The 22,716-nt window shown below is 37.5% G+C and overlaps 4 protein-coding genes across 5 annotated transcripts; 1 reads left to right on the top strand and 3 right to left on the bottom strand.

Moving 5' to 3' along the window:
* Window positions 1–1,118, bottom strand: LOC102230575 (protein S100-A1-like). Its single transcript, XM_014472533.2, has 3 exons — window positions 1,011–1,118; window positions 345–499; window positions 1–246 (listed from the first exon to the last, which is right to left on the bottom strand). The coding sequence occupies exons 2-3, from the start codon at window positions 480–482 to the stop codon at window positions 85–87; spliced, it is 300 nt and encodes a 99-aa protein (XP_014328019.1). The 5' UTR covers window positions 483–499; window positions 1,011–1,118; the 3' UTR covers window positions 1–84.
* Window positions 1,119–2,006: 888 nt separating this feature from the next.
* On the bottom strand, window positions 2,007–5,133 carry krtcap2 (keratinocyte associated protein 2). Its single transcript, XM_005809130.3, has 5 exons — window positions 4,993–5,133; window positions 3,019–3,173; window positions 2,810–2,873; window positions 2,547–2,613; window positions 2,007–2,457 (listed from the first exon to the last, which is right to left on the bottom strand). The coding sequence occupies exons 1-5, from the start codon at window positions 4,994–4,996 to the stop codon at window positions 2,337–2,339; spliced, it is 411 nt and encodes a 136-aa protein (XP_005809187.1). The 5' UTR covers window positions 4,997–5,133; the 3' UTR covers window positions 2,007–2,336.
* Window positions 5,134–5,823: 690 nt separating this feature from the next.
* On the bottom strand, window positions 5,824–8,625 carry tmem107 (transmembrane protein 107). Of its 2 annotated transcripts, none has more exons than XM_023331060.1 (5): window positions 8,199–8,625; window positions 7,029–7,096; window positions 6,859–6,959; window positions 6,409–6,505; window positions 5,824–6,127 (listed from the first exon to the last, which is right to left on the bottom strand). In XM_023331060.1, the coding sequence occupies exons 1-5, from the start codon at window positions 8,283–8,285 to the stop codon at window positions 6,058–6,060; spliced, it is 423 nt and encodes a 140-aa protein (XP_023186828.1). In that variant the 5' UTR covers window positions 8,286–8,625; the 3' UTR covers window positions 5,824–6,057. The 2 variants fall into 2 exon arrangements, with proteins under 2 accessions (XP_023186828.1, XP_005809189.1); XM_005809132.3 differs by lacking the exon at window positions 6,409–6,505 and adding an exon at window positions 6,252–6,348.
* Window positions 8,626–9,681: 1,056 nt separating this feature from the next.
* Window positions 9,682–21,723, top strand: LOC102235246 (tripartite motif-containing protein 46). The gene is made up of 12 exons (XM_005809151.3): window positions 9,682–9,919; window positions 12,075–12,333; window positions 12,725–12,875; window positions 14,284–14,482; window positions 14,570–14,716; window positions 14,810–14,905; window positions 15,679–15,932; window positions 16,033–16,154; window positions 16,270–16,590; window positions 17,339–17,568; window positions 17,671–17,738; window positions 19,029–21,723. Exons 1-12 carry the CDS (start codon window positions 9,860–9,862, stop codon window positions 19,471–19,473), a joined length of 2,352 nt encoding a protein of 783 aa, XP_005809208.2. The 5' UTR covers window positions 9,682–9,859; the 3' UTR covers window positions 19,474–21,723.
* The last annotated feature ends 993 nt before the right edge of the window (window positions 21,724–22,716 follow it).

Raw genomic sequence — 22,716 nt, 5'->3', positions numbered from 1 at the left:
TATTTTTCAAAGGTTACTTTTTAATGTGTCACACAACTCAGAAAAATACTCTTAATCTCAATTCATAGGTCTTTTGTCAGCCCTTCACTTCTTGCCCTTCTTTTCGTGGTGCAAAGCGAAATGCTTTTCACAGGCGATTGTCAGTCCAGCGACGAAGGGAACAAATTCCTCAAAGTCCAGCTCATCGTCCTTGTTCTGGTCCAAATCCTTGATGATGCATGACACTGTGTCGGGGTTTTTCTGGGTCTGAAACAGAGTCAAGCAGAAAAGCAAGAAGTTACATGCATCCACTGATTCATCATATTGACGGATCTTAGCCCTCATTAGAGACAAAAGAGCCTTACTGTTAAGAAGTTGGGCAACTCATTCTCAATCAGCTTTTTCAGCTCCTTCTTGCTCAGGGTCGTTTTATTCCCACCTTCCTTGGCGTAACGGTGAAACACCGTGATCAAGGACTCCATGGATTTCTCCAACTCAGTCATGGCTGCAGCACAGAGATCTGAAAGGAGGTAGGAAAAGGAGTGGAGTCAAATTTCAGCTTTCTGAACTTATCTGCAGTCCTGTGTCAAAGAGTTCATTTCAAGCTTGAAAACACATTAATCAAACCCATTCTAGTAACTTTAAACTTTATTTAGCATGTCTTTAAAGCAGAGTGAGCATCTATATTTAATTTGGCTATAAAAGCGAGGTTGCAATCAGCTATTAGTGCTTTCCCTAAAACCAACATACTTCAGTGAGGATGTGGGTGTTGGTTCAACTGGCACTCAAACCAAATTCCTCTGGACAGATATCATCTCTGGCACATAAAGTTAAACTTTCTTCCATTCGTTCCCCTTCTTTGTTTTATTTATTCAAGATTATTTAACAGAAAATTAAAGGTGAAAACTAGACAAACAACAAAAGCACTATAAACTGAGACTATTACTACTGTAAGTCTCTACATAAAAGTCTGAAACTACTGGAAGATAAAGGTACTGACATTTTTGTTTAAGTAATAGTAAAAACCTTACCAGATCGGGATGGAGCAGAAACGTTGCAGTGCAGAGTGCTTGAGGTTTGTGATAGTTTATACAGGGAGTTACAGTCATCCAGGAAACGCCTAACATGATGAGGGAGAGGGAGGGGATACCGGAGGCAGAGAATGGAAAAATTGTAGGAAGCACCATCCCTGTTCATGTTTTTCCACCCAAATGCAACAGCAGGAATGAAAACTTTAAAGTAACTGATATTTTAATTTAATATGTTATACAGAAAAGAAGGTTTTCTCTCTTTATAAGACCTCTGGAACATTTTCAACAATAGAACAGGCCACAGAAATGTGTTAATCATGCCTGAAGGGAAACAACTTTTACTCTGTTACCTGCATTGAATTATTCTTTCCCCTTTGAACTTCTTGGACCATAATCCTCTGTGTGCTTTATTTGGTTTTTATGTGATAGACCAACACACAGCTGGACATTTGAAGTCATGCTTTTGCAATTTTCTTAGAAATTAAAATTTGAGAAGTGTGACATGCATTTATGTTTTTTATCCTCATTCTGATTCAATAAAATAAAATCCAGTTAAACAAATAAGTCCTTGGTTCTTATTTGTTACGCCTAAGGTAACAAAATACAACTAGTTTTAAGAGTAAATCTTTGTAGCTGTAATTGAGATACAAGCACATGCAACACTTATTTTAAGGTTCGCTCACTGGTTTTCATGTTAATATTTCAAACTAATCAAGTGAAAAGATGACGTTTTTCATTTTTTTATGGAGAAACCTCACATTCCTGTATCAACCCTGCTGACTAGACCAAGACATTCCAAACTGAAAAAATGTTTGAACAAGAAAGTATTCAAAGACAGAAGATCTCCGACAGTGGGAAGGGCAGGAAACATGTGCAGAGTGGTCATTCATGCAGAAAAGTCTGCAGATTAAGACCAGACTCCTGCTACCTATCCTCTGTACGTCCCACCCAGCCCCACCCATATACCACAAGCCCAGTGACGGAAGAACACTCTCATCGTTTTTCACAATGTTTAATTACAAAATATGACAAAACAGCAGCTTGAGGTGCTGAGAAGTGAACAGAAAACCTGACGGGTTGTGTTAATCTCTTCATAGCCACCAGCACCTGGAAAAAGCAGATGAATGGAATGTAGAGAGCCGCTTTCAGATTTACTCTCAGGCCTTTCGTTTGACCTAGGTGCACTTTCAATATGTGTGAGAAAAACTGGGGAATTCCAAAAGAATCTAGAGAATTATTTCTTGAATTATTTTTTCTGATTTAAATCTGCAAAAGTAAACATCAGCATCAGATCTATTTTAATTGGCTTTTTTTTTTTCAGATTCATTAGTTCTTCCTTTTGCTCTTGCTGGCAGACTTGGCAGGTGTTACAACAGGAACGGCTGCTTGGTAGAGGGCGGCAGATATCTTGTTGATGTAATACAAGGCAAACAGGGAGAATATCAAGCTAAAAATAGAAAAAGGGCACAAGATTAGGTGGTAACTGGTAAAAACAACATATAAAGAAGTAAAACAATTGAGCAGAAAGCCACTCACCAGGTGGTGACACAGACCCGATGCACTAAACCAGAGGCAAATAGTGCAAGAAACAGGCACAGCAGAACTGAAAGAGAAGTGAATTTTGATATATCAAAATGCATCATTTGTTATAGTTTGTTGTGAATACAGAAAAATAAATTTTAAACTTAACTCTTATTCAAATGAAGTTGAAACATAGCAAACCCACAAGTCACATTACAAAGAAAAAACATAAACCCAGTCCTGATTATGAGTCAAGCTTTAATTCTTTCATCACTTACTCTCTGGGAAAATCTTGGCTTGGAATCCCTTCCCAAACATCAGGTTTTCTAGATTGTTGAATGCCTGGAAATGACGTTAAGTTGAAACAGCCCCAAGGAATTTGTGCATTCATATGCTCCAAAAAACAGGAAGTAAGTTACAGAACCACTGTAAAAATCTGAAATTCACAAAAAGATGCATTTAAAACTTGCTTTCATCCTAAGGATACAGTGAGAGAGCAGATGAAAAGGACAGAGCCCAGGAAGCCTCCCAGGATGGTGAGCCACTCTGTGGATCCCAGCTGTTTACTGAACATCTGCATCCCAGCAAAGACCAGCACAGAGAGCAGACTGGAGAGCACCAGAGAAGTGCCTGTGTTCACCGCTATAAAAGAAACACAACAGATTAGGAAGTAACAGAACTCAAATTCAAACCTTATGCATATAATGTGTTAAGTTTAGGAGAGGATGAGCCAAAATGTGGAACTTAGGTTTTGATATTATTGTGTGTCGGATCTCTGAGGATGAAGAACATCTGTTGACTGCAATACCTTTCATTGTGTTTCATTTAATTTCTCAGTGATCTTTGGTGGTATAGAGAAGTAACAACAAAAAAGTTACATAGATATATATTGTTTCTTTAATAATAAAAAAAAAAGACTAAATATTTGGCTATGTCAGTTGTAAAAATATACATACACCTTTGCTATGCAACTGATCAACAAAAAATATGTAATTATTTCCCCCAATAATCACTATTGGGGAACATGATTACAGAGTGAAAACACTATTAAACTTCAATGGAGTAACGTATAATTAAATTATTCAATGAAAAGAAACAATGGTAATTTATTAATGCTTCATTCAGCTACAAATAGAGAGCTGTTCTCGTGAAATATAGGGGATAGATTAGTCTCAATTAAAGCACAGTATATGATAATTTATTTTAATGTATGTTTTTAACCTCCTTCAGTTGTTGACAAAAAACATAAAAGATAAAACAAACAGCAATGTAGCACTGGTTAAAATGAGATTTACATTATTACAACTTTATTGAAACGACTTCCACAAACTAGGAAATGTAATGAGCGAAAGACAAATCCAATGAACCTACAATTATAATATTAAAACAAGAAACAGTAAGGGGTACATTAACTGATAACAGTCAATAAAAAAGACACATTTGCTACTTTTGTTACCTTGTTGTAAAGGAAATATCACAAAAGAGTTACATTCAGTGTAAAAAGACAGAAAATTCAGGGCAAGCCAGCAAAATCTTGTATTTGTATCTACTTTGAGTTATAATATATAGGAATCCTACATATTTTGATACCAATATATATATATATATTAAGACTCAAATTTTCGGAGCTCCATGTCTCGTTTTAGCTATTTTTTAAGTGTAAATACAAAAGTTCATTAGTAATGTATGTGCCTATAGTGACCACACTTTAAATAAGGATCCTCCAAAAGCAGACATAAATTGGTATAAAGTGCCTAGATGGATTGATTTAGACTACATGATATGTAAAAGTCTGTAATTACAAACATTAATACTCAGCTTTCAATTTTAATCCTTATTTAGACACACAAAATATCTAATTAAATCCCAAACTTTTCCCGACTTCTGCAGTCTGGAACTAAACATGGTGTGTTTAGATCATACTATGACTGAACACCACATGTAAATTTTATGAATAGAAAAAAATAGCTGCTAATTAGAAAGTTAAATGAATATTGGTATATTTTCGTCCAGACGTTATAGCCAAGTACATTTTAAAAAACAGTCGTCACAATAAAAATCAAATACGTCGTTTCATTACATCGTCTGGGTAGTACAGTTTAATTTTAATTTCACTGCTCCTTCTTACGCCACGTCAGTGTTCGCACACAAACGTCTCCGACGTAGCAGCTAGCTTCAAGCAAGGATACAGCTTTGTTCAAACTAGCATTTGAACAAAGCTGTATCCTTTTACCACAACTCTGTATACACAAAGCAGCACAAACACACACCTTATTTCTTATGCAGAAACGTTGATTAATTCAAATAAACGCTGCGGGTTGTTCTATGAGCCATTTTAGTTAGCATAAAATATTAGCATTAGCTAGCTTTACTGTTGCAGCACCCACTATTTACCAACCTTTGAAAGACTGCACATCTACGAAACTATTTTTGTCAATTAATATCAAATCAAAATACATACCCATGGCTACAAGTTAATTATAAATTCTTGAGATGAAAGAGGAGTGGGAAGATTTACTCTCGCAAAGCCAAATAATTTAACCGGCAATAGGAACTGAAATAATCCGGAATATAAAACAGGACGGACTTGTGGGCGGAGGACTGATTTTGGTCAAACTGCTTTTTAACCTCATAACTATCACTCTAAACAAAGTTTACATTAGTCAATGGGTCCATGGCAGTTAAAGGGTTTTAGCATAATGCAGTATATCAACGGTGAAAAACTTACGCTTGATTTTTCACTACTTTTGATGCATTATAAAACATGGTATTTTTTATTAGCTTTATTTCAATACAAGACAATTTAAAGTCCTAAATAAAAAAACTAAAGGTGCATGAATACATCTTTCTATGGGTTTCAGAACAAAAATATTTAAACATTAAATTATCCAGTTACAGATTTTTTTTAAAAGGTTGAAAGTTATGAGATTACGTATTCCCTCCAAGAAACATAATTTCAATGCATCAGACAGCAGCCTAATTTATTAAAGTCTTAGGCCATGGATGCCTTCCTTCTCCAACACATCTTCATCAAATCAATGGGCCGTTACTAGACCTCTGCAGAGCTGATGTGGGAATCCAGCCATTTGATTTAGTAGCGCTGGAGACAAGATGCATCTAAAAGCTGCAAGATAGTCGATCTCAATGACTGCACTTAGGCACTCCATCTCCGAGAAATCCTCTCAATACTCAAGTGTTGGTAAAATAATAATAATAATAATAATAATAATAATAATAATAATAATAATAATAATAATAATAATAACAATAATAAATAAACAGTATATTGAAAGCAGTTGTTTCCAATTTTATTCAAAATATACAAAATATGTACAAAAACAGCTCCTGTAATGTAATCTACTACAATTTGCTAAAAGCAGTGATTTCTAACATGAGTAGAATTCATTTTTATCAGACCATTATTCTTTACATCAATTATATATCATCTGCCAACTGCAACTGTTCTTACACTGAAACTTGTCTATTCCCACGCTAATGTTACTTTTTCAATGTCACAAGCAATTTTTTATAAGGGTTTTTTCTTCAGTCCAACAACTGCTACAAACAGAAGGATCTCCACGAAGGCCGGTACGACACTGCAAACAAAGACAGGGACATCAATGTAAGGTAAGAGCACTGCAGAGCCACAGGGCTTGCATTCATTCAAAATTAGACTCAAACCTGAACCATTGGTTCACTACAACTCAGAGCCACACCAACCTGCAGCAGGCAAAGATCACCCAATAAGTCCAGCATTCCCACTTCTCAAACACAAAGAAGGACAAGGACACAGATGCACAGCAGTGGGCAGCCAGTGCTTAGGGGAAACATTTGTCAGGGAAAAACTCTCCTTCAAACATACATCTGACACACTAACCTGCAAATGGCAAGGATCCACCAGTAGATGTCACAATTCCACTGCTCAAATAGAAAGAAAAGTAGAGCCACTGAGGCACTGGCATGGACTCCTGTTGCTATTGTAGACACAACGTCAAACAGAAACAAGATGATAGTCATGGATTTTAACCTGTTCACAAAATGACTGAAAAATCTTTAAAGCTGTAATTGTTGTGCTTTATTTCTAATGAGATGCTTTACTTTATTGTATCCCTGCTGGTTCTAGATTAACCCACCAAGCCAATGAGTTTTACTGGACATAAAATTTTAAAAAGTCACTGATAATCTCAAGCTGTGGCAGGTTGAGGGTTGTTGAGAAAATAGAGCAACTAACAGAAGACACTTTAATAAAAGCATATTTACTTATGAGTATGAGTTTTACGACTACAATAAAGGTAAAAGTGGAGCCAACTATCAATGTAAAGGATACAAAGAAGACTTTGGCTGGAGTTAAACATGGACACTCCTGAAAAGAAACCAGTCAGCTCTATTGCAAACAGACCAAGGGTGACTCCCAGACCCACCAACAACCTAAAAAAAAAGGAATATATTAAAAGATGTGTATTTAATTGTGTAAAATTGTGTAAAACTTTTACTTACTTTTTGTCCTCAGTGTCATACTGTTCTTGGGTAAAATTCAAAGGTAAACAAGCTTTCACATTATTTTCCTGCAAGGAAAACATTAAAATAAAAGTAAGCTGAATTGACAAATTGCCGAATTGTGCTTTAGTAATAAACTTGCTTTGTCTAAAAGCTAAATAAACATTTCTAAAAAGTAGTTAATACAATGGGGGGATTAAGTTAATGTGCCTCTGTATTTCAACCATTTCTCTCATACCCTGTTTTAAATTCCAACATGAAAGACATTTTGTGACAAGCTGCATTGTTTTTTATACTCTACAGCTTAATTCTGCTTTGTTTGTTTGTTGTTGTTTTGTTTTTTTTTGCTTCAATTTACATTATTTTCATTTCTTTTTTATTGGATAGATGATTTACTGTAACGTGAGTTTCTTATTGTTTTAATAAATTTTTTAAAACTATTTATTTCATTTTTTTTATTAAGGATGTTGGTCAATAGAAATACACACAATTTGATGTGGTTAATTCAGCTACTGTACACAAGAAAATAGAAAAAAATGCTTCAGGATGGTTTTAGGAGCTTGAGACAAGGTTAGAGTGTTGACTTGGACTGTACATTCCCAATATCTCAAATCAATTAAGCATCACTGGGAAGTACTGGATAACTTAATCCACAGAGGCATCCGCTCACATGTTAAAGAATTTTAAGAATCTGCTGCCACATATCACAATAGACATATGATATGTCTACTGTTAGCAAAAGGTCAAGGCCCTTTTGCTAGCAAAAGAGGGGTCAACACATTATTAGAAGAGTGGGTGTCATATTATGGATGGCCATTAATCGACGGTGGGACAAACGTCTTCCACTTCTGAGTATATTTATTAAGCAAAAAAGTGTTTTGCTCATTCGCTGAAAACCTTTAAAGGAGAATGTGGGTCTATGAACTTGTTTTGTAATGAAATCGAACATGCAATATATATAAACCAATCAAGCCAACAACATAACAGAACAGCACACAGATTTTTAGTTACAAAAATACCTTGTCAATGCCAAAGGGAAATTAATTAATACTAGATAGTAGTATTTTATATTTTAATAACATATTTAGCAGTTTTGTTTTGTTTTACTGGTAAAATACACATAATAGATCGTAAATAAAAACAACAACAACAAAAAGGTTTCTTACTAACCCTTGACCAAAAGATGGTGATAACGATGACAAGGTGAGCTATGAGGGTGAGAAACCGGGCAGGGACAAGACTGCTGACAGCCGACATACTAGCACTGTTGGCTTCACTTTCTAAAGACGTATAACAGCGAAGCAATAAATACGTACTAGCGCCCGAAAGCCAAAGCTCAAGTTACTAAACACTGGAATACCGTAAAGCTACATTAGCACACTGCTAAAATTTGTAGCTAACAATTAATAAGTAAGTAAATTATTAGTTTAAACTCTTGTGGTTCCACAAACAATAGCTATATTTGGTTTACATCTCGGAGATATGAAGTTCTGGTTACAATATCCTTCGTTTACGAAAGAAGCTAACTTAATTTTTTCGCGTGTTTGCTACGCTGACGCTAACAACTGTTGCTACAACAACCACTTCATGTGTACGCTCGGTATTACTGACCGGACTTAAAACACATATTTAAACGTTCCGGTGTCCTGCGAAATTCTGTCCCCTAACCTCCCTAGACTCTGATCTATTTCTCGGTCAGATGACTCACATAATCATGTCAAAGCTGTAACTTTCAGTTTAATCGACACCTGCTGTTCAAAACATCAACAACAACAAAACTCTAAAATAAATAAACTTGGTCTTGTGTGGGGTTCTTTTTACACAGGCTTCTGGCAAATCCAGTTCCAATGTAAAATATGTCACATAACTGGAAAAAAATTATATTTTAATTACTAATTTTTGACAGTGAATGTCAGTTTGGGCCGAAAATAATATGTTCGAGCAATTATGTTAAATATCTTAAAATATTTCTCAATAATTCTGATATTTAAGAAAACATAGTTTCTCTCTTTTCAAATTAGAAAAAAAACTGCTTTTTGGATACCATTGGACAGGGATTAACCAATCATTTTGAGATTTAGGTCGCTCAATCATAACATCACAGACAACCACCCTTGAGAATTTGAAAACATTTGCTCTTTAATTGCCAAAGCTACCTGAAAGGAGCCAAATATTTCTGCTGTTTGAAAAATTAATTTACCAGCAAGTCTTTAGTTGTTTTTCTTCCTGTCGTCACGAACAACAAATTCTGTATCTTTGGAAACATTTACTCTTTATTTTCAGTGTTGCGTTGGAGAAAAAATTCATTTGATATTTTAAACAAAAAAAATAAAAGGAATATTTTAATGTTCTTTATTGAATTGTATGATTCTGCTGCAGTTTGACACAGATTATTTGAAACTGCAATTTAAACTTTTATGGGTACATTTAACGATATTGCTTATTGAAAAAGAACAATCATTAGTATCGTCGTGCATATTTTTAAATAAAGAATATATTTCTAATTTTATTATTCAGATATCTCTGTATTACCTATACAGACTTATTTCTTTTGTTGAATTTGTGCCTCCACCTCTGTTATATGATAGTTGAAGCCAGAGCCCTTTTATGCTTCCAGCCCCCCATCTTCTTTTTCTTTTTTTCCCCCCATTAGTCAGGCCAGTCCCTCCTCACAGACATACCGAGGGACTCGGCGTGTACAGCACAACATTGACGCTCCGTTAAAGGCCTGGACTGTGCATTACCGGCGGAGTAGCCAGGACAACCTGTCGGTGTTTTCTCCTGGAAAAGCGGGTTGATTTTACCGCAGAGACGCTTTATTTCGAAGCAGGATGGCAGAAGCGGAGTTAGAAACCTTTACCTCAATCATGGACGCGCTAGTTCGCATCAGTGTGAGTGTGACGCTAATTTAATTAGCAGTAGTAGCTACATGTGCAGTTTCATTACATATTACATAGGGCTTTAATACCCTTTCAAGCCTGTACTTTTAGTTTACCTCTCGAACAATTGAAAGGACCGAAAGGATACTGCATTGACGGAATGTGGGGCATTTCTCTTTTTGACACGTTTCATTGCTTTTGTATCAAACCAAACGTAAAACCGCTGGTATTTTGTCAGAAACATGGTAACACTGGCAGAACGTTTAGAAAAATCCAAACCCAGCTGCCGGTTGGGTTGGTGTTTGATGGCTAGAATTTGCTGAATATGTTGGCAAGTAGCATAAAAGGCTCTGGGCCGCACACAGCGAGAAGGAAGAGATGATGCACGTTGTCATAGAAACGGGAAGCTGCGCTTTGTAGCTGCAGTAGCAGAGGAAAAAAAGGATACAACAGTGCCAGAGAACCGAAATTAACCATGCCTACTATTGGTAAGCAATCTGTACATTCGTTGACCAAACAATTAACAGAAAATTTAACCCAATTTGCGGCTGGAAGATTAGTTTACATGGTATCATTCCCATAAATTCTCAAAAAATATATATTTTGCTCCAGAGCCAGCCCTAGGAAAACGTGAAGTAAAATTCATGAACTCAGGCCAGAAGGGAACATCCATAGCAAGCTGGACTTCTGACAAACATTTCAAGACTGCCAATTTGCATAGAATGAGTTTAATTTGACTGAGAAAGTTGAAAATTTGAAGCCAATTTGAAATTCTAAGAATTCAGGAGCTGACTATATGTAGTCACAAAGAAAAAATCCTCATAATTTGAAAATTAATAGTCATATTTTAGTGTCTATACATTTATTTCTCCTGCTTACTGTCTATGGAAATATTCAACGTCTTGACACTTGCTTCTCCATCCAACAGCCACCTTTCAGATAGCATGATTTGAATAAACAAACAATTGTGTTTTATAGATATTAGGTGCTTAATGTTGTCCCAGAAAAGGCAGACAATTATATCACATTCCTGCTGATCACAGTAATTTAACACAGCAGAACTGGGACCAACGTCTGTCATTTCAGACCAAAATCCTCTGACGTGGATAGAACCGAAACAACAAAGCTCATTTGTGGGCATAAGTAACAACTCCTAAAAGCAAGAATTTGCCTGGAAGTGTAGTAAGGTTTTTACATACGTGCTTCTTTAGCACATGATAGTGCACTTGGTTTGTTTATCTGCTGCAATGGAGATAGGTTGACGAGACAGACTTTGGTCCCTTTAAATTTTAAAATTGGTGACCTGAAGAATTGCTAGATGGCTTTATTTTTTCTTCAAGGATGTCAAAGAACCTTAGACTCACAAAATACACTTATTTGCTTATTTTATGCTTTGTTTACTCTAAACAATGCATAAAATAAAGCACCGTCTACTTCCCCATAAAGGAGCAAGAATATTGGGACAGTTGTATTCAATCTGTCTACCATTTACTGCTACAGTTATTAAGATCTTCATAAGGATGGAGAAAGAAAATAGTTAATTATTCCACATTGCATTGTCTAAATGTCATCCTTCCTTTGTTATTATCTGTCCTCCTTTCATTTTTGATTCCTTTCTTTCTTCATTGTGTCTTTCTATCATGCATTCCTCCCTTGTGTCATTCATTCTTTGCTCCTTTCTTCTTCGTCATTCATTCTTCCCTTCCTTTCCTTCTCTTGTTCTTCTGCTGTATCTGTCATTCTTTATTTATTTGTGTCTTCATTTTCCTTTATTCTATTCGTCCTTTCTCACATCTTACTCTGCTTCCTTTTTGTTCTTCTTTCTCTCCATTTTTTTCTTTCTTTATGCCCTGCCTTTTTTCCTAGTTCTGTTTTTTTACACATGTTTTTTGTTTCTGTCCTTCCATCTGTGTGTCCCTCCCTCTCTTGAAATATCTGCCATAAATTCCTAGTTAAGGAATACATGCGTATATACCTAGAGAGGTCTGGAATTGTGGGGCTTCTGGGGTTCTAGATCACCTACAATCTCCTTTCCTATTGCATGTGTTTGCATCCTCTACATGGTGTTCACAGTTTATTTGTGGCTTGACTCAGCCGTTTTTAAACCAGAACCTTTTCTCAGTGAACCTTTCCCATGCTATTCTCTTTCCTTCCCTTCCCTTTCCAGTCCAACATGAAGAGTATGGAGCAGGAGTTGCATTGCCCAGTGTGCGATGAGATGGTGAAGCAGCCCATTCTGCTCCCGTGCCAGCACAGCGTGTGTCTGCTGTGTGCGGCGGAGATGCTGGTGCAGAGAGGTTATCCTCCCCCGGATCTCCCTGCGGAGCCCATCTCACCAGCCTCCACGCCCAACGCTCGCTCTCCACGGCAAGCACGCCGACCCGTACCCAGGACCCCTGACCACCTGGAGCGGGTCTTCAGAACAGGTACAGGAGACCATTTCTTAATGTCTGTGTTTGTGTAGAGGATCTTAAAGAGTTTAGAAGGAAGCTTGACTCATGTAACCAAGCTTTATCAGCATCTGAGTGAGGAGAGAGTGAAATGTTATGTAAAAATGCAGAGATGATGATGCATTATGATGTTTTGGTTGTTGTTCCACTGAACATTATACAGCTTTATTTATTCAACTCATGGTTTATTCATTCATTTTAGAGAAAAAAACACAGAAACTGCAATAAAGGATTTCCACTGTGAAAATGATCTAGTCCTATAATTCTGCAAGCTTGTCATCCTCATAAACCGTCTCCCTTTCACATTTCCTCTCTGGATGTCTGTCTTTTTCTTTCATCTCCTGTACACCTGTTTTCCCTCTCCCAGTATGTGGGACATACCCAGGGAGAAGGCGGAGGGAAGCAGCCCCTCCCCCCATGCTGTTCCCCTGTCCTTCCTGTCAGCAGGACGTGGAGCTCGGGGACAGAGGACTCACTGACTGCTTCCGTAATCTCACTCTGGAGCGCATCGTCGAGAGGTTTGCATGCACAACAGCTTCAAAAACAGAACCTTGCAAAATAATTTATCCCTCTTTTTCCTCATCACATCTTATCACATAGGAGCTGCACATTTCAATGTATCTTTGGGGTTCGATTTGGTGATAGTAAGACAATGGATAAATGTGAAAGGGAAATCATTTGCAGTTTTTAAATAGATATCAGTGGGAGCATCATTTTCTGTGATTACAGTAGAGCTAGAGTCTGAAAACGTGTGTATTTTCTTCCTACCAAAATTACTTATCTAAGTCAGATTGGATGGAGAACCTCTGTGAACATCAGGCTTTAAGCTTTGGAACTTGCTCTCAATTAGTTTTAGATTTTGACTGATATTTGTGTGATTCTAACACACAAATATTATTGCATGAAACAATCAATTGTAATTCTGGACATTCGTTGATGGCTTACCTTTTGGAATCACCTTTTCCCCATGATTACATTTTTTTTCTATCCCTCTGACAAGCTTACCTGTCTGTTGAGAATCATGCTGGCACTACCATGTGACACAGTTGGTGATGCATATTTGCAATGTTTTTTTTTTAAAAATGCATGAGTTAAAATCTCACTTTTGCAGTGTCACCTCCATGTTTTACATGTCCTGGTAGATGCAGTGAGTCTATTTTCAGGTAAAGAACAGTGAACCATCAGATGTCCAAATGTTGAATGTTGTTTTCTAATCTAACTTTGCTTTAAGACTTTGTCTTTGTCTTTTGCTCTGTTCCTTGGTCTTCATAATTGTGTTTGATCACTAATATTCTCCAGGATTTCTATGAAAAAGTATGCAGAAGTTTGTGGTTGCAATGTGAAAAAATATATGTGTATTTTTGAAAAGCACTAAAGGTTGTTGTTTTAGCCTTAAACAACATTCATTAGCAACAAGGTAGGTCAATGAGCAACCAACTAAAGCAACACTGCTGTAGAAATGAGACGGGAAATCATTTGCTGGAAGGAGTTTAAATAATGAATTGCTTCTTTAGTCCTGATCAAAGGCTAAGCCAAAGAGCACTTTGCAGTGAAAGCTTGAAAACTGCAGTGCTCTGTGGGACAACAGACCATAAAACTGTCAGTTCTGCTATTGTTTGTAAGCTTTTAGGCATAACTGTGAAGTAAAATGTTTTTTAAATACCCAGAGAAGGTTATGGAGGTCAGCTGATTTGCGGGCAGCCGTTGGAGACTGCAGCTGCTCAGCCTTCATCAAGCCACAAACTGATGCTGCATGTTTTACTGCATTAACATGGCGAGTGCTGTCGATATATCCAGGTCAGCTAGTTAAAATAGTGGTTTGCCAAACGAAAAAGAAAGCAGGACACTCTCACATGAGCCCAGTCTTTCTCCAGTTGTGCTGATTTTTTTCCTGGATTTTGTCATGACCTCATCGTTTGTGTTTAGGTACAGACACACAATAAGTCTGGGCAGCATAGCGATTATGTGTGGCTTCTGTAAGCCTCCCCAGTCTCTGGAGGCCACTAAAGGCTGTGCTGACTGCAAGTCAAACTTCTGCAATGAATGTTTCAAACTCTACCATCCCTGGGGAACTCCTAGAGCTCAGCACGAACACATTCTACCCACCAACAACTTCAGACCAAAGGTTCGTCTCTTGTTTTTTTTCAGTCCAGTTTGCAGTGGCTGCATTTCTCATGTCTGATGTGCTTTTGAACCCATTTTTGGATTCTAGGTTTTAACATGCACAGAGCACGAGCAGGAGAGGCTGCAGTGGTACTGCCGTAACTGTCAGCGGTTGCTGTGCCAGCTGTGTAAACTCCGTCGGGTCCATCATGGACACAAAGTTTTACCCATAGCACAAGCTTATCAGGCCCTCAAGGTGAGTATATTTAGTCTTTGCCCTTGTTTAAGTTTTTTTTTGTGTGTGTGTTAACATCTTGCCACTATCACAAGTTTTATTTTGGTTTTACAGGACAAGATTAGCAAGGAAGTCAACTTCATCCTGGCCAATCAGGAGACGATTCAGAGTCAGATCACTCAGCTGGAGGCTGCCATCAAGCAGATGGAGGTCTCACTTTAGCTCACCAGCTAAATTCCTTAAGAAATGTTCTTGATTTGTTAAAACCAACAACTACTCAACATTAAGCCATTGTTTATACCTCCCAAAACTGTCTCTACCTTAAATTTGCTTTAGGTTATCTTAATTTTCTGCCCTTTCAGCATAGATCTTTATTCTAACTGGAACTGTGACAAACAAGACTTAATAAGGATCGAGGTTTATTGTTGTCACCTTGCAAACTAAGCAGGACAATAAGTGATGCTAGAAAGCATGCCATCATGTACTTTAATGCACAAAAGAGATCTGTTGCACTCTGCCAGAAAATAACTGAACAATGGGCCCTCATTAGATCTTTTTATATGATAATGATCTAAAATATATAATCAAATCATAAATCAGAAATAAAATCAGTCCTCCATGGCTCCTCAAGACAAAATTCATACAGAAAATCGGAATCCGAACTAAAGAGAACATAAGATAGTACAGAGGAGCCTGAACAGTCCAGAGAGACTGGTCGACAAGAACTCTCTCTATCTGCTTCCATATTGAATAATGTTAAGGCAGAAGAGAAAGCCGCTAAAATGCAAATGGAAGTTATACAAATTATTAACAATGTCAATAAGTATGGAAGTTGCTGTATGTTTAGAAATAGTGAGCACAATGCCAACCAGTTTTTCTTTAGATGGAGTGCTTATGTACAAAGCCGTCTATGAGGAGGAACGGTTTCTCTGATCTCGGTTAATCCTGTCCACTCATGGTACTGTTCCTGTGTTTCTCTGCAGGCTAACAGCACTGTGGCTCTGCATCAGCTGACTCACTGCATCCGAGAGCTTGGAACAGCTGTCGCCGAGCGTCAGGGGACTCTAGCCATCGCGTTGGAGGGATCCCGGAGCAGAAGAGAGGAGGCTCTGTCCGTTCAGGTCTTTGAGAAGCAGGGGCTGATGGAGCAGGCAGGTCTGATGGCATTCACCCACGAGCTGCTCAAAGAGACAGACACTCCCTGCTTTGTGCAAGCCGCAAGAGTAACACACAGCAGGTAGCACACATTTTTTTGGGTGAACCAGGAGCTCAGTGGAAGTCTTTTGTTTGTTAATGTGGCTCTCTCTTTTTGTTTCTTTTCTGTTTTGTCCCTTAAGGCTGATTAAAGCCATAGAAAACCTGCAGTGTTTCTCTCTTGCTGCTGACACCTCCTTTAGACACTTTCACCTTGATGCATCCAAAGAGGTCAAGCTCATCAACAGCTTGCAATTCATCCAAGGTGGGCTCTCATCTATTTTGTTAGAAAAAAAAAAAAGAATCATCTGCCCCTAAAATTATATTAAAAAGGTGAAAAAGAGCAACATGATCTCAGTCTCTTTTTTTCTCCTCAACAGCCCCTCAGGCTCCAGTCATCGACACTCAGAAAACGTTAGCTTATGACCAGCTGTTTTTATGCTGGCGCTTGCCTCAGGACTCGGCTCCGGCGTGGCACTTTTCTGTTGAATACCAGCGACGAGCAGGTGCCACGTGGGGCGGCATCAGCTCCCCAAACTCTTCGACACCATGGCTGCGTCTGAATGAAGTGAAGGGGACCAGCGCCGTGGTAGACCGGGTCCAGATGGACAGCGTGTACGTTCTCAGAGTGAGGGGCTGCAACAAGGCTGGGTTTGGAGACTACAGTGAAGAGGTTTACCTTCACACGCCGCCTGCACCAGGTTAGATGTGTACACAGGATCTGGTATTTGTTTACCAATAAGAACGTCTGCTAAGATGCTTGTTGGTTTTCTTTGTTTCCGATTTTTGCAGGTTCCAAACTTAAATCCTGATAAGTGCAGTTGCATCTGTCATTCATTTATTTATTTTTACTTAAAAATGAGTAAAAACTGAAATCTTAGTTTAGAAAAATGTTGACATTATATTAAACTTTGTGCAACAACCGTGTGGATTAGAGGCTGATGTATTTTGATTCCCACAAAAATGTTTTAGACTGTTGCCATGCTTCACTTACCTGGCTAACCATGGATATTTTCTTTTCTCTCATCCCTTGATTTCTTCCATTCCTACTTTTTTAGTTTCTGCACAAAGACTTCTTTATTTGCTCTGCATTCCAGTGTCATCCCCGCCATAACATCTCTGCTTCTGTCTCTCATGCTGCAGGTCTGTCTTGATCCACTTTCAAATATCTGTTTGTGCTTAAGAGATTTTTTCTCTTGATATATTCATCACTTCGTTAAACATTTACTCCTTCATTTTATATTTTGAAACATTATACACAGAGTCAGTGTTGGCTTTATTTCTGTTGTTTTCTAGCAGTTTTTCTCATTTTCCAAATCAAATATGTGCTTTTCTCCTGATCTTTTTTTCAGTTACTTGTAATTAATACTTTTCATAGTTTGTCTGAAGTCTGACTTGTTTAGCTTCCCTTTTTTTCCTGATTCACCTCTTTTTTTCCTGTCCATCCAGTTTTGAGTTTTTCCTTGGACTCTCGTTGGGGTTTACATGCTGACCGTTTGGCGCTAGGTAAAGGCCAGACCTATGCCCGGAGTGTGCCTGGCCTCTCCCTTCTCCAAGCCGCCGACCGCACTCTCACCTCTTGTCACTTAACCTCTGACCTCCTTGTGGCCGACTTGGCCGTCACTCATGGCAGACACTACTGGGCGTGCTCTGTGGAGCCTGGGTCCTACTTGGTGAAGGTGAAAAAGATGTCTCGAGTGTGATTTCATGTCAGGTTAAATGTGTAAATTTATCATATTTTGTCAGACCTCTTTGTGATATCTTTCTTCTCTCATTTTCAGGTAGGCGTTGGACAGGAGACTAAACTACAAGAGTGGTTCCATCTCCCTCAGGACATGGCGAGCCCACGGTAAATGTTTAATTTTTACCATATCCACATCGCTGTCTGTAAAATGCAGTCACTTAACTCATGCATGATAATCAGATTGAAATCTGTCAAATTAAATGCATAATTTTAAAGTTGAAGGAAATCCTACAGTTTTAATACACTCCTTTCATGTTGAAATTGGAAAAATATGGTGTGTATTTGTACTTAGCCTCAGTGAGTCAAAAAAATTATGGAGCCATTTTTTGGGCTACGCAACTACCAGCTTTGCCCATTCTCCTGTGCTTAAGGTCAGTCAGATCAAGAGGTTACCCAGAAGTTGTACTCAAATAAGAAAAACACTACTTTATTATATTTTTATGCAAGTAAAACTAAAAAGTAGCTGCACAAAGACTTAGTATCACAAAATTTCTTAAGGAAGAGTAAAAAAGTATTTGGTAAAATTGCTACTTAAGTACTGAGTAACTGATAACATCTGGCTTAGCATTTTACAATAATGTCATCATTGTGCTTTAGCTCTATCCGTCTTTTCCATCCTGACCAAGATCCTGTCTGCTGTGTTCCTTAGTCTTCATAATGATGTTTGTTCATTATTGTTCTCTTACAACTCACTGAGGTCTTCATAGAACATGTGAATTGTATCTAGACACATTTGGACTCTTTTTTTGTAAGTTGATCATCTTTGATTGTAATTGGTTAAGAATAAATTAAACTTCATTCACAGATATTAAAAAAAAAAAACAATTTTTTTTTACAAATCAAAACAATTGATTTTCTTCTGCTTCACAAATATGCTCTACTTTCTATTAGTCTATCACATAAACTCTCAGTCAGATTTGTTGCATTGTAGATGCCAAACCCGACAGACCATTTCCATACTAAAATGAAGCATTTATTTATTTAAGTTCTCCTGGCCACTAGATGGCAGCACATAGACATAGACAGAAGTTCTTTGTCTACCCATCCTTCCATGGAAAAGTGAGTAACTGAGTGTGGAAAAGTATAAAACTTTGACATTAAAATGTATAGGAACTGTAGAGGAGTAGACAGCCAATAACTCTGCTTCCTCATCTACTTTTAGCAGTTCTCAGAACCAAACAAAGGTCTCAGTTACAGTAACACATGTGTGATGGTTTTTTCATGTTTTCTTTTTTATGTGGAGGATGTGTATATGCGCATTCTAAAAAGAGAATAACTACATTGATCTGTATTTTAAAAGGATTAAAAAAGTGATATTGTAGCTAAGTTTGATCAATCTCCCAATTCTTCGTACTTCTCCCTCGCTCATCCTGATGGCGTCCTCTCCTCTACCAGTTGTGATCCAGACAGTGGCCATGACAGCGATGCAGAAGACGGCCAGGACTCCCCTCCCTTCTGCTTCCTCACCGTGGGCATGGGTAAGATCCTACTCCCAAAAGGACACGTTCCCTCTCACAGCCAGAGCGAGAGCCACAGCCAGGCAGCACTGCACTCTCAAAGCAGCAACTATAGCAACAAGCCTCACTCCCACACTGCTCCCCTACCTCCACGACTTGGAGTCTGTCTGGACTGTGACAAAGGCCAGGTTGCCTTCTATGATGCCCACTCCCTGCGTATGCTGTGGGAGGGGCACGTGGATTGCTCTTCTCCAGTTTGTCCAGCTTTTTGTTTCATAGGTGGAGGAGCGCTACAGCTGCAAGACCTCGTAGCCAACCGGAGCATCGAGGAGCCTCCGCCACGCAGGGTAACCATTGAAACACGAGTAAAAAAATTCAAGTAAATAAACAGTGCTTGGTGCAAGTCATTAAAACTCAGTTTGTCCAACTTGTAGAGCTAAAAACAATCTAATCTATCTGGTCAAATATGGTTATGTCCTGTGAGTTAACATGCAGTCATCATGAGCATGAATGTCAGAAGCCCCTGCTCTAAAACTGACACCTTCAATCGCGACTGAAATTTTCAAAGAACTGTTCAACATTGTTTTTTTTTTAGCAGGACTGGTGTTAGAATGGATAATAGTGTTCTATACATAGAGCTTCAGCATTGTCTTCTCATTCTAGCCTGCAAAAAAAATTATCTAACTAAATCAATAAAACAGCAAACTTGATGACATTCATGCCCTTCATGATATGTGTTAACTTACCTTGTAACTTCCATCCCTGCAAATATATGGAAAATGGTATTTCAGTGCAATTTGTGAAGTAGACAATACATATCTGATGTTCTCTTACCTTTACACTTAAAACACACAATTTATCTCTTTTGCTTCTTGTTTCCTAAACGGACAAAAATATCTAATGGACATTGTGGTTGAAGTGGTGTTAGACTATGCAGAAATCTGTTAACAGGGTGAGTCAGACCCCTTTATCATACTTTAAAACTCTCACACAGAAAAATACAGCTTGCTCTCTGTTATTTCGTCCCAGACTCAAGGGACAGCAAAAGTTGCATATAAGTGTAACTTAGCTTCCTTATGCAGATATTTGACTGTCACCTTGTGAAGACACCTGATATGCTGTATGTCTAATTTTCTACCTTCGTTTTTTACCCAGCTTAAGAAACAGTTAATGTGAATTCACCAGGATTAGATAAATGTGAATATTAGGAGTTGCCTCTGCCAGAAGCACACGTGTCAGTATCTGAAAAAGCACCTTTTTTCTCTTTGTTTTTGCATTTCAAAAGAACTTGTGAAGCCGCATAATAATGCTCACGGCTGCCTTTGTGTTTTCAGATTTCCACAGAAATCAAAGTGAAGGATGCTCTAACTGAGTGATGTTCTCTTTATACTGCTTGACTTTTAAACATATGAAAATACTTTGGATTTTTGATTTTTCACAAACTTGTTGATTGTTCAGCTTGGAACTATGAGTCATTTGCACATACATAATAATGATTACATATTTAAAGTATAATATCAAGGGGCTTAACCAGCTAAAGACTTCAGTTTTTTTTTAACTTTCATTAATTAAAATGTATTTGTTTTCTCTGTATTAAATTACTTATTTGATTACAAAAATAATCTAATGGTATGTTTGGTCAATGAGCAAGTTTTTTTTTTCCTGCAATATTTTAATTCTCTTTTCAAACTGACTGGCTCAGACTGTATTTTAATGATCAATATGGGTGTAAGATGGATGCATGTGAGCTCTGGCTTTAACTTTGATAGTCTTCATGAACCCCGTCTCCTTCCGCTGAAAGAGATACTATTCCAATAAAATTATGTATACAGATTGGAGCGGATTATGTGTTTATCGTACAGATGTATTGCACATCTCTCACTTTGAATAGTGTGTTGTTGTGGTTTTGAAGGTTTTATATCTGGTGTGGTTGCTTTGTGGTGCAATTTCAGCTCTCTTTGTTTTAGGCATTTTTTAAATTAATTTTAGGTGTCTTTCTTTACACATACTTTTTCTTTTAGATTTACATTGCTGATATTTTTGTCTCAATTAACTATTTTATTTTGGAAATTTTGTTTCATTACAATATTTTGTAAGTCTTGTAATAACTCTATGGCTCTGTGTCAGTGTGGTCCTTTAACATCTTGTCAGTCTACATCAGGGCTCTCAAACTGCTATCCTTAAAGGCCAGAGTCCTGCAACTTTTAGATTTGTCCCTTTTCTTATGTGCTACTCACTGCTAATATTAGCCATGTGTGCTGAAGTAGAGAGACATCTAAAATTTGCAGGTCTCCATCAGTGGAGAACTGCAGTTTGAGACTTGAGTTTCAGTTTGTTGTATTTTGTCTCTTTCTTTGGTGTATATTTCTGTCTCCCATGTTTCTCTTGGATCCTCATGAATCTGTCCACACGTGTTCTTCTGTTTTGAATGGATTACCTATTGTTGTATGCCAGCACAGCACTCGAATGGCTTTAGATTGTAGCATTCAGAATTTTAAAATTGCCTTGCTGGCAGACTGCTTCCATGTTGTTATGAGAAAAACAATAAAAGCCTGAATACTGCAACACAATGTCAATATTTTCAAGATGAGTAAAGCCATAGCCATCAATAAATTACTTATCTTCCTTGCCCCTGTGCTAAGATGTGTGCACAGATGTAAGTCATAAATCCTTTTCTGAGAAATATCCATAATATATTTCATCAAAAAATCTCTGTGTTCATTTAGTTTCTGTCCTCAGTGCCCTCTTGCTTATCAAACATTTTATATAGATAAGATAAAAACGTTATTGTTCATAGAAATATAAATTTGGTTTACATATTCGGTCACATACCTCCCTTGAATAGCATCACAAATATTCATAATCATAGTTTAAAAAGAAAACTAATATGTGATCTGCAAGAATGTGTTTATATTTTCTATGAAGACACATTGCCTTTTCTCATTGTTTCACATTTAAACAGATTAAACTCTACCTGGTTTCAGTCAGTTATGATTACCCTTTTTTGTACACAATGCTGTAATAATTTTAATAATTAGAGATTTTTTTCTTTCTACTTACATGAGGTTTACATCTTTTCATACCAGTTGGTAGAATTACTGTTTAAAGTTTGTGATTTGAGTCGAAACTTACTTCAACTAAATTCCTTTGTTTGCTGAAAACTTGTATCTATTCCTTTTGATGCAATTGATGTAGCTACTAGTGGGAAAATCACAATGTTTGAGCTTCTGCCTTAAAAGTCATCCACAGGTGTGCCTCCAGTTTGATTACAAGTTTTGAAGTAACCTATAAAAAGTTTAGAAATCAAAGTGTTTGAACATATAGTCGTCTCAGTGTACATACCCAATATCCCTTATTCTGAATATGAACAAAGAATAGAAATATTTTAGCTTATCCCAATTTACTCAAAAAGGAAAATTTCAATCCAAATGAATGTAAATATTTGGTTTTATCTGAGTCTCCTTCCACATGTTCTGCGAATTAAATATAATTTTACACTGCTACACAAATGACATTCAACTCTACCTTACCATTCTCCTTCTCTCCCACGCACTCCTCCTCCTCAATGTTTGATTAGGATTAAGTGTTGAGTCCTTCTAAGCTTCCCCATTTAAAACCGGGATAAA

The sequence above is a fragment of the Xiphophorus maculatus genome, chromosome 3, assembly GCF_002775205.1.
Source record: "Xiphophorus maculatus strain JP 163 A chromosome 3, X_maculatus-5.0-male, whole genome shotgun sequence".
Taxonomy (NCBI): Eukaryota; Metazoa; Chordata; class Actinopteri; order Cyprinodontiformes; family Poeciliidae; genus Xiphophorus; species Xiphophorus maculatus.
This window is presented reverse-complemented; position numbering and strand designations above follow the sequence as displayed.